The sequence below is a fragment of the Mus caroli genome, chromosome 7, assembly GCF_900094665.2.
Source record: "Mus caroli chromosome 7, CAROLI_EIJ_v1.1, whole genome shotgun sequence".
Lineage (NCBI taxonomy): Eukaryota > Metazoa > Chordata > Mammalia > Rodentia > Muridae > Mus > Mus caroli.
In genome coordinates this window covers 29,962,603-29,974,498 of record NC_034576.1, presented here as the reverse complement: position 1 = coordinate 29,974,498, position 11,896 = coordinate 29,962,603, and the positions used below count along the sequence as shown (strand labels likewise).

The window sequence follows — 11,896 nt, the reverse complement described above, 5'->3', positions numbered from 1 at the left end:
ACCAAAAGCATGGTGGGCCCCCTGACCAAACTTCTCTGCCATATTTCCGCCCTCACCAAAAGCATGGTGGGCCCCCTGACCAAACTTCTCTGCCACATTCCCGCCCTCACCAAAAGCATGGTGGGCCCCCTGACCAAACTTCTCTGCCATATTCCCGCCCTGACCAAAAGCATGGTGGGTCCCGTGACCAAACTTGTCTGCCATATTTCCGCCCTGACCAAAAGCATGGTGGGTTTCATGACCTAACTTCTCTGCCACATTCCCACCCTGACCAAAAGCATGGTGGGTTTCATGACCTAACTTCTCTGCCACATTCCCACCCTGACCAAAAGCATGGTGGGTCCCGTGACCAAACTTGTCTGCCACATTCCCACCCTGACCAAAAGCATGGTGGGTCCCNCTTGTCTGCCACATTCCCACCCTGACCAAAAGCATGGTGGGTCCCGTGACCAAACTTGTCTGCCACATTCCCACCCTGACCAAAAGCATGGTGGGACCCCTGACCAAACTTCCCTGCTTCACTGCCCCCCTGGCTGACCCCATGATGGATGATTTTGTTTGTCTCCTTCCCAACCTGTCCAGCGGCGTGGTTGACCCCATGGGCAAACTTCTCTGCTTCCTTTCCTGCGTGTCCGATGCCACTGTTGATGTCATGGGCTACTTTGTCCAAGCCATGTTCCACGTTCTTGCCAGCCTGGCTGCCCATGTTGCTGAGTTCATCAAAAATTTTTTCCACTTCCCTTCCAGCTTGAGTGATTCCATTATTGATGCCTTCAAGGGCCTTGCCCACCTCTCTCTCTGCATTGCTCAGCCCTCGGCTGAACCCTTCTATGACCTTCTCAACGGGATCCTCATGGGCTGCCCGGGCAGGCAGAGTCCCCAGGAGCACTAAGAGGCAGCAGGAGCTGAGCAAACTGACAAGATCCATGTTGTTGGGAAGGCAGGGAGGATGCAGAGAGGAGCCGGGGAGCGAGGCCGCTATTTATCCTTCACCCCCCTCCCTCTTCCCCACCCCTCATGACTCAATCCCTCCTGTGAGGCTCTGACTTCGGTCCAGTCAGGGGGGTGTTTCCCAGAGATATTTGGGATTGAGCAATTAAGAGGAGGAGGAGGAGGAGGAGGAGGAGACAGGATGATTCATGGACAAGATCCTTGCCTCTGCTCTTTAACCTGCTCAGGCCCTCCACCCCAGTAGGGTTCTGCCCTGCCCAGCCCCTCCTGTTTTCCTCTCTCTCCCACTGGCCATCCTCCTTCCTTTTGAACCCACCTTCAGGCACCCTCCATCCCTAACCACCCTGTCAGCCCTCTTAGAGGGTTTGCTCTACAGGATAACTCTGGAAGAGTGGAAAGCAGACAGGGAGAAGAGGACCCTCCACCCCCACCCCGAGGAGCTGAAGGAGTTGCCTGGTTTTGTCTTTGGAGTCCCCTCTCCCACCTCTCTCTCTGCTCCAGTTACATGGCCTTTGTCCGAGCTCCTCAGCCCTCCACCCCGCCCCCCATGGCTGTCTGGCGACTTTTCATGTGCCTGGAAGCCAGAGTGTGACCCAGCTGCCTCCACTCACTCCACACCTGGCTCAAATGGCCAGCATGTCAGAAAGCCCTTCCTGACCATGCCCCAGGCAGTGTGGTGTGACAGGTATGACAATTGTGTTCTGTGATGTCACCCTTCTGATTCTATAGACCTTGTTGCAATCTGAAATTGTTTTTAATTTTTAAGTGTGTCTCCCCTCCTAGACTGTTCACTTCTAGCTATCGGGCCCTTCGTTCTGGATACTGCTATGACCCCAGTTCACGAGATATTAACTGAGGCCCAGTAACTATAGTCATAGATGGAGCTCATGGATGGGTTAGAAGCTAAGAAAAGAAGACGAGCCTGGACCCACCTCACAGCATGCTGGGGAGAAGGGGTAACTGGGTCCCCAAAGCTACATAGGGTCTCTTGGGGAGGGCCTCAAATTTTGGAACCGGGATCACATGTTCATGACAGAATCCAGGCCTCTCCTCCCAGTCCCTGGGCAAGGGCTGGGGGCTGATTGCCATGAGCTGAGAAAGGACGCAGTGGTACCTGAAAAGCCGGTTGAGGCAGCCCTAGGGAGAGGCTTGGAGACCTGGTGGAGCAGAAGCTGCCTCAGACATGTGGGCTGGGGGCCAGGACCTTCTCCTTCCTTCTCTGCTCCCCTGGGGCCTCCAGGGCCCTGACCTGAAGCCCCAAGCATTGTACTGATGACTCCGAGTATGGGGGACGCAGATGCAAGCCTGGCCTGGGGCTAAAGTCTGGCATTAGACAGAAGGGCAGGTAATGCATCCTCCGCAGTATGTCTACCTGGGGGATAGTCTAGAAGGAGGCAAACAGGTGTGTGTGTGTGTGTGTGTGTGTGTGTGTGTGTGTGTGTGTGTGTGTGTAGATATTTAGGTTTTAATGCCAACAGTGAGGCTGAGCAAAGAGGGAGCAGTGGAACATTCAGGCATGGAGGAATGCGGGTGTGCACAGTGGAGGAGGTAGTTATCTGTGTGGGTGCCCAGGTGTGGCTGAGAACCAGCACGTGTTGTCAACTTCAAACCAGAGCATGAGGTGGTCCCCTCAAAGAAGCAATAGCCACACCCAGAACCAAACATTCCAGAACCAGGGACCCAGGAGCATGGGCCTTCCCCACTCTGACAGATGACAGCAGAGGCAGCTAACTGGACCACTCTGCAAAGTGACTCTCTTTCCCAGGTTCACACTCCCTCAGGAGCATCCCACATCCCTTAATGACACAGAGACAGAGGCCAGGCAGAGAAGGGAGCCAGGAACATGGAGGTAGGGGTGTCAGAATCCTGGTCCACACCAAGATAGATAGGTTCGGCTTACCCTTTTAAAAAGATATCCTATTTTTTCTATGTTTTGTTGTGATAGGGTCTCTTGTAGCCCAGAATGGCCTGGAACCCACTATGTACCTGAGGCTGGCCTTGAACTCTTGATCTTCTGGGACTGCAGCAGGCATGCACCAGCACTCTGTATTTTCTCCTCCACCCTTCTCTCCCTCCACTGGCCCCTCTCCTCAGCTTTCTGTCACCATTTGCCAATGGATTCATGACTTCTCACCTTTCTCCTTATCAGAAAAGTCAGTGGAAGAAACTCAGACTCTAGGATATCATGTCACTTCATGTCAGAGTGCCCCCAAAGATGTAGTGTATGTTCAAACAGGATGTTCACCCATTCAAGGGTGTCATAGTGAGAGCCTTACCCAGAAGGCCCTCTACAGAGGGACTGCCTGGGGCTTCCTAGCTCAGACTAGCATCTACCACAGTTAGAAAAGCAGATACAACACTGTATATGTTTCTGTTCCCTGGTATCTGGCAGATCTACCCATAAAATTGATCTAAACCAGACGTTGGGAGAAGAGCTCGTGACTCTACTTCCTCTCTTGCTATTAATCAGGTTTGTCACTTCTAACATTGGATTTGGGGGGGGAGTTATTGGTCCTTTGGTTTTTTTTTTTTTTTAATTGTTTAGGCTACACAATACAAGTCCAGGATGACCTCAAACTCATGGCAATCTACTCATGGCAGCCTCAGCACCCCAAGTACTAGGATTACAGGCATGAACCACCATGCCCACCTCTGGGTGGGGGGTGTTTTGATGTTTCTGACCTTGGTTTTATGAGACAGGATCTCTGCCTGTAGTTTAGGCTAGCACAGAACTCTTCATCTGCCTGCCGCAGCCTCACAGGGGCTGGGGTGACACGTGTGCCACCATACAAAAGAAAACTTTGCCCAATAGCATCTGGGTGGCCCACCGCATACATCCTGCTTTCTCACCCATGCTAGGCAAATGTTTGTCACAAGGCTCTTTATATCCTAGACTTTTTTTTTTTTTTTTTTTTTTTTTTGGTTTTTCGAGACAGGGTTTCTCTGTGTAGCCCTGGCTGTCCTGGCACTCACTATCCTAGACTTTTTTAAAAAAACTTTTTTTTCATTTTTATTTTTGAGACAGGGTCTCACTTTGTAGGTCTTGCTATCCTAGAACTCACTATGTTGACCAGGTTGGCCTCAAACTCCCGGGATCTGCTTGCCTCTGCCTTCCAAGTGCTAAGGGTAAAGACATGTGCCAGAAAACCAAGACCTTTTAAAATGTTTTTATTTTGAGACTAGGTGGCCAGGCTGGCCTTGAACTCACTCTGTAGCCCAGATAGGCATTGATCTATGATCCTCCTACGTCAGCCTCCAAGTAGCTGCGATTACAGATCCATGCCTGTCTCTTCCAATTTATTTTCAATTTAGCTCTCCAGAGCCTTGCCAACCCGTCTCATGGCCAGTTCTTGCATGATCTGGTTCTTGCTTTGGCTTTATGAAACAGGCTCTCTGTATGTAGCCCATGGAAAGCTTCCATGGAGGCTTGGGGAAGGACAAGGTTATGCCATTGTATGAGTTTTGGGCTTCCACCCTTCTCTCTAGGATAGTGACTCCTTTCTGTAGCTAAGCCTCACACCCCGTTGGTCACAGCTGCGTGTCAACCGGCCCTGCAGGTAAAGGCATCTGTTAGTCATAGGAGGTCATGTGAGCCCTGGGCTTGAGGGGACATTTTTCACTTGCTTTTTTTCTAGACACTTCCTGAAAGCCTGCTTTGTAAGCTTCACATGGTGGCTGTAATCCCAGCATCTAGGAGGCTGAGCCAGAGGATCATAGCAATTTAGAGGCCAGCCTCAGCTACATAGTGTGATCTTGTCTCAAGAAATGCAGAAGAGTGGGCCTGAAGAGGAGGCTCAGTGGGTAGGAGTGTGGACTACTCTTGCAGAGGACCTGAATTTAGTTCCCAGCATCCACATGGGTCCATCTGTAACTCCAGCTCCAGAGGGCTCAGCGCCCTCTTCTGGCCTCCTAAGACGCCCAGAATTGCACATGGTGCACAGACATGCAGGCAGGCCAAACACTTGGACACATAAAATAAGTATTGTTTTAAAAGAAGGAGGAGGCCCAGTTTGTATCAGATGCTGTTCTAGATGCTGAGACACAGCTGTGGATACTGCACCCCTCTAGGATACACAGTCAGTGAGGGTGACATGCAACAGGACACAGGGAGGTGCTAAACACAGGAAAACTCCAAGGAAAAGAACAGACCACTGTGGGGAGACATGGCTTAGAGGTTGCTTCAAGACTGATGATGAGAGACTACATAAGAGCTGACAAGCTGGCTCAGCAGGTAATGGGTGATTGCTGCAAAGCCTGAATAACTGAGTTCAATCCCGGACCGCATGGGATGGAAGGAGAGAACCAACTCCCACAAGGTGTTCTCTGGCCTCCACACAGAGATATGGGGGAAGAATAAATACAATTAAAATAACCCCAGGGAGTGTCTGAATGGAAGAAAACTTGCCTAGCCTGCCCAAGGCCCTGGATTCAATTTCCAGCAAAGAAGGGAAATTAAAGGAAAAACATTGAGGGAGTGTGGGTGTGGGTGTGGGTGTGTGGGGGGAACCAGGTGTTTTTGTCATGCATATAGAGACACACCTGACTTACCTGTGCTTCCTAGATACTGCAGGGAAGGGTTTGTTTGTTCTTAATAATTTTATTTTTTATTTTATGTGTATGGCTATTTTGCCCGAATGTATGTCTGTGTGTACCTGGGGCCTGTGGAGGCCAGAACAGGACATCTGATACCCTGGGACTAGAGTTATAGAAGATTGTGAACTGCCAGGTGGGTGCTGAGAATCGAACCCAGGTCCTCTGAAAGAGCATTAAACAGTCTTAACCACTGAGCCATCTCTCCAGTTCCTTGTTTGTTTGGATACAGGCTATCACTGTGTAGTCCAGGCTAGCCTATGTAGTCCAGACTAGATCCAAGTTGGCCTCCTGCATCAGGTACTTATCTACTTGATCTTTTTTATAAATTGAACATCAGTGCCACCCCAGTGTCAGCTGCTCCTGCTCCAGCCCCAGCTCTTCAACAGCACAGACGGCCGGGAGCAGTTGTCAGCAGTCGTATGGTTTAAGGTATGTGTGAGCAGGAGTGGGGTTCCATGGCAGAGCACATGATGAAAACCTGGATTCAATCCCCAGGATCCTCCTACACCAGCCAAGGGTAAGAAGCAAGCTGTGCACATCACATAGGTTACATGTTTATTATAACAGAAAATTTATTAGGCATAATGGCTAAGTGCTCCATGACTCAACCTCAAGCTAAAACTTAAAAATAAAAAAGGTATTGTTATTTTTACTCTATTTTATTTACACATGTATTTTAAATGTTTAGTGCAAGTATGTGGGGCATAGATCTGGAAAGGCAGAGAAAATCCAAACCCTGGAAATCTCAAAAATTGAGATTAGAATCTTATCCTGAGGCCAGCATGAGTGGAGATAACTCCTTCCCTGTTTCTGTTCCTGCCTCAGAGCTCGTAACCCATAACCCCGAGACCTCCAGCCAGGCAGTCACAGGTAGACAGTCATATAGCACAGCACCCGGAATTCGTCCCCAAGGAAACGAGGCATCTCTGGAGCCAATGACCTTTCCCCCTCCCTGGATAGTCTCATGCCCTTCTCTAAAACTTTACCTATAAAACCCCTGGTTCGACGAAATAAACTGTGTAGGTTCAAGGCCACCCCAAATGAAGAAATATGAACAAGCTGAGATCATCTCAGAGAGCCGCTTCATTAAAGATAGTCAGAGAAGGCCTTTGCCTAAGAGTCATAGCACGGAGATTCTTGGAGAAGCAACCTCCAACCCGGAAGATGACAGTAGAAGACACAGAACCACAATATTCTTCCCTGACCCTGCTTCACCCCTCCCGCCCTGGAGGGGAAAGGCAGACTGCAGACCCCACCTACTCCAGACGTCAGAATCCAGACACCCTCGAGAGGAAAGACAGAATCTGGGACCACACAGGTACTTAGGGAGGCCAGATGAAGCTGTCAGCAGTCCTGGAGCTGGAGTCACATAGGGTTGTGATCCACTCCACAGCAGTATTGGAATCTGAACTCGTGTCATCTACAGGAGCAGCAAAGCATCAGAACCCCCAGGCAGAACCTGAACACTGTGGGGGAGGGGGAGGGGAGGCAGGGGAGGGCCTGCAGCTCATCTGGCCGAAATACTTGCATCATTTCCGTGGCCTAAAATGGGAGCCATAATATTGGGAAAGTGTTTTTATTTGAAAGTTTAGTTAGCTCAAGAATATTTAAAAGTTGCAAATTATAAAGTATAAAATGAAAACTAGTGGAAATTTGCTTTCCTTAATAAAAAAAAAAAAATGGGCAAGGCAAATGTGTTCTATTGACGGTCTGTGTAAGTTCTGAGTTAAACACAGAGCTGAGGACAGTCCAGCTAGGTGCTCCATGCGTGACAACCTCTGCATTCAGTCCCCAGGACCCACAAAGTAAATGGAAGGAAGGAGCTTACTCCTCTGACCACACACACACACACAAACATACGCACACACACACACAAACACACTCACACACACACACTCACACACACACACTCACACACGCGCGCGCACACACACACACACACACACGCACACACACACACACTCACACACACACACACACTCACACACACATACACACACAGGATAGATTAATGTCATTTAAAATGTTTTAACTGTCTCACACTTGAAGTCAGTGGGACATAAAATAAACATAGCCCCACCCTTCTGGAGATTGTAGCCCTTCTTATTGAGGCTGGGTCTCTTCTCTTGCTTCTGTAGTGCTTGTATACTCCAGGCGAGCTGGCCCACAAGCCTTTTTAGGACTACAGATGAATGCTATCACATCAGACTGTGCATGTGTGTGCATGCGCGTGTGCACACCCATGTGAGTGTATTAATTCTATTTTTATTTTTGTTGCTCTTTATTATTTATATTTATATATTACTTTCATGGTTTTCAATTTTATTTTGATATTTTTGAGAATTCCCAATACGCATAAAATGTTTTGTTCACATCCATCCATCCCTACCTGACCTCCCACTCCTCCCAGACCCCTCTACCTCCCGACCTCTACCAATTTCATGAAAAAAATTTAAAGTTTTTATCTTACATGTGAGTAGCTTTGTCTATGCCAGTGTGTACTACACGGCTGCAGTACATAAAAAGGTGAGAAGAGGGCAGTAGATTCCCTGGATCTGTAGTTAAAGATGGTTGAAAACCACAATGTGGGTACTGGGAACTGAAGCCCAGTCAGCTTAAGCACAGCAAGAGCTCTTGATGGCCGAGCCTTCTCTGCAGTCCGGTGTACTCCTCTATGTATTTGTTTATTTTTAAGCTCACCAGGTTTGTACTGTTATAAGACTCACAAGAGTGGGGTCACATAGTAGTGTTTGCTTTACAATCCTAGCCTAGAACCAACTCTTGCTTCACCGGGAGCCTTCAACTGTCTGCAGCTCCTGAGCCCCTCCCCCACCCATGAGAATGTTGCCAGCCTTGATCTTAGCTGGGAACCAGGCCTGCTGTGAGGTCTGCAGTACAGCTGTCCTATCATGTTCAGGAGAAACTTTTTTGTTGCTGTCCTACCAGACCTGTGGATCTTACAATATTTCCTTCCTCTCCTACACCTTGGTGAGAAGAGCTACTGTTAAATCTGGAAAAACCAGGCAGCCAAGGGGAGATCTGCAAGGGGATTTCTAGGCATTTCCACACACAGGAGGGAGCAAGGGAAACTCCTCAAAGATCCAGGAACAGCATGGAGCAGGTGGACTGAGGAGGGGGGAAGAGAGATGGCAGTCATGAGCTTCTGTGTGAACCTAGTAGGTTCCACTCTAGATACCAGAAGGTGGCCTTGAAATCCTATGTAGGACTCTAGAGCTGGGGAGGGGAGGCTAAGGCTCCTCCCTGCACACCACTCCCTCTGTGATGTCACTGGGCAATGTGACATCATCAGAAGCTCAGGAGCCACTGGGACCTCNGGAGCTTCACACCTCAGTAACACCACGGAGGGGGGCCAAGGCAGCCAGGCCATGAGATCTTAGGCCATGTCGAGACGTGACGTGGTCCTTACCAATGTTACTGTTGTCCAGCTACGGCGGGACCGATGCCCGTGCCCATGCCCATGTCCATGCCCATGCCCTGGTAAGGAGAGTCGTTGGGGGTGGCCCTGGAAAGAGGTGGAAAATGTGGTCTGGGAGTCTCTCCACCCTTCCCCAGGGTGCTTAGAGTCCTGAGACCCTCCTCCACCACAGTACTCTCTACTGGGTGCTCCTGCAGGCACAGGCCAGGGTGGGCCCTTCAGGCCTCTATCCTGTGGGATCCTTCCTCACCCCAGAGAGCTTCTGCGTGGGATGGGGTTGGGGTTGGGAGCTCTGCCCTCAGGACTGCCTGACCTTTGGGTTCTATCAGTGGAGAGGGGAGAAGCAGAGGCCAGGAGGAGGCAGGGAGGCTGGAGAGGGAGAGGAACCCAGGAGCATTTGGGACAGGTCTAGGTGGGTGTGCTCCCCACATTTCATTGATGTCCCTGATGGCCAGGGACAAGGGGGCTGGTAGGCTTGGTCCTCCCTGGGCTGTAGGGAGCAAGGGTGCTTGCAGCCCTAAATGGCGAGGCTGCTCCCTTTACAGGCAAGGGAGGCATGTGTTCACTGAGTCTCACAGCCACCAGGTGAGGCCTGGGTGTTCACTGTCCCCATTCTATGGAGGCCAGCAAAGATCATGAGAGGCCAAACCACTTCCCAGGCTCCCAACCAAGGAAGAAATGGTGGAGCTGGGATTCTCCCAGGGCCTCAGTCTCTGTACAACCTGCTGCCAGCTGCTGGGCAAACCCAGCCAGAGGCTGTTTCAGGTGCTGAAGCCAGAGGAAGCCAGGGCTTCTGGGAGGGCAACCCCCAACTGACCGTGGTGTTCTCGCTTCCCATGAGTGGGTAAGCTTGTGAGCACCCTCCCTGGAAGACACAGCAACAGATGGTGACCAGCAGGGACTTGCCCTGTGCCCACCAGCCTCACTCCCCTGTGTAAAGCGCGGGGAGGGAAGGGCTTGCTGTGCTCTGCATGGCTTCTGAGTGAGGGCAGATAACCACTTGGAACTCTAGAGGAACACATCCCTCTCCCTCCTTCCAGGCTTCCATGAGGCTGTCAGTGTGTCTCAGCACAGGTGGGGGCAGAGGACCAGTGAGGACAGTGGTTTTCTCTCTCCTCCACATGGGAGGAGACCCATGTCCTGACAGACACATGTCTCAGTTGATAGAAGCACCTGGCATCAAGTTGAGGATTTGCATTTTGTCCCTGTGACCCACATGGTGGAAGAAGATACTCCTGCAAGCTCTCCTGACCTACACACACACACACACGTGCGCTCACACACACACGCGCGCGCTCACACACACACACTCTCTCTCTCCATTGGGTGGAAGGAGAGAACAGACTCCTGCAAGTTCTCCTATGACCACACACATACACACACAAACTCAAGCACAATTATCTAAACACACAATACATACTCCCTTACATAAACACCTATGCATACACATATACAACCAATCAATCCATCAACCAATAATATTTTAAAATCCTGAGGGGCTGGGGATGTGGCCCAATTGCAGAAAAGTGTTTAGTATGCCTAAGGCTCTGGGTTCAAACTCCAGGATTGAAAGAAAAAAAAACAGAAAAGGAGGGTGAAGCAAGAGGCTGCTCATATTCGTATCTTCCCTGGGCTCCTGGATATTGCATGAGTGCACAGGTTGTTCGGTTGTTCTGCATAATCCAGTCACGTGGTCTAGGCTGACCAAAACCTCAGCGCCACACTCCTGCTTTCAGCTTTCCTGGAGCTCAGATTTTAGGCATGCACCTTATCACCACCATTTGTTTCTCGGTTTTGTTTTTGTTTTGTTTTAGATAGTACCTAATTATAAATCCCTGCTGGCCATGAACTCATTGTGTTGAACAGGCTGGCCTCAGTCTCACAGAGACCTGCCTCCTGGGTGCTGGCACTAAAGGCATGTACCTGGCGTATCATGTATTTTTTAAGTTAAGGTGCATGTAGGCTGGGGTGTGGCTCTAAGGCAGAACACAAGGTCAGTGCACGTGAGAACCTGGATTCAGTCTCCAATGCATGCCTCTGCCAAGAAAATAAAAACATCCATGTTCTTGGGATTTTTAGTACTAAACCTCTTACATATTTAATACACTATAGCATAATATAAATATAGTTTCTATGTCTGTAGGGTCAGGGAGCAAAGTGTTGAAACCGGACCTGGAACCTAGGCCATTTTAGACAGGTGTGCTACAGATTTCTCTGTGTGTCTATGTGTGTATCTATATATGTATATGCATATGTATCTGTGTGTAACTCTTAGTATACACGCATCTCTCTGTATGTATTTATCTCTGTTTCTGTGTGTGTGTATGCGTGCACATGTGTCTATATGGCACACGGCAGGTGTCTGCAGAGGCAGACAAGCTAAAGGTTAGGAGACACCTGATGTTAAGCGTTGGGAGTAGAAGTCAGGTCTCTGTATGAGCATGTTCTTAACCATCTGACAATCGCTCCAGTCTGGTTGGTTTTAAATTTTCTTATGTCTGAGAGTGCTTGCCTGTATCTAAGTGTGGAACCTGTGCGTACAGCTGCCTGCAGAGGCCAGAAGAGGGCATCAGATCCTCTGGAACTGGAGTTACACAATGTTGTGAACTCCTACATGGGTGCTGGGATCTGAACTAGAGACCTCTGTGAGAGCAACAAGTGCTCTGAACTACTGAGTGGCTCTCCTGTCCCTCACTCTGAGGATTTAATTTCTGGATTCTTAGTGCTTGGGGGCTTGGGGGTGCGAGTGTGTAACAGCACACATACATAGGCCATAATGACCGGTCAGGAGCTGCTGCTGTCTGTAAAGGTGCAGGGACCTGAACTCAGGTTGTCAACTTTGCACAGCAAGGGGGTTTTGCAGGTGAGTTAACTGGAGCCTGCACCAGTTCACAAATCTTGCCTTCAACCACAGGC

At 49.7% G+C, this 11,896-nt stretch overlaps 1 protein-coding gene across 1 annotated transcript in view; it reads right to left on the bottom strand.

Annotated features, from left to right (window-relative positions):
• Positions 1 to 954, bottom strand: part of Sbsn (suprabasin) — a 4,583-nt gene extending 3,629 nt beyond the window's left edge. The window contains 2 exon segments of the mRNA XM_021166600.2: positions 2 to 397; positions 399 to 954. Coding sequence (XP_021022259.1) covers positions 2 to 397; positions 399 to 928 — 926 coding nt within the window. The 5' untranslated portion in view covers positions 929 to 954.
• Between the last annotated feature and the right edge of the window lie 10,942 nt (positions 955 to 11,896).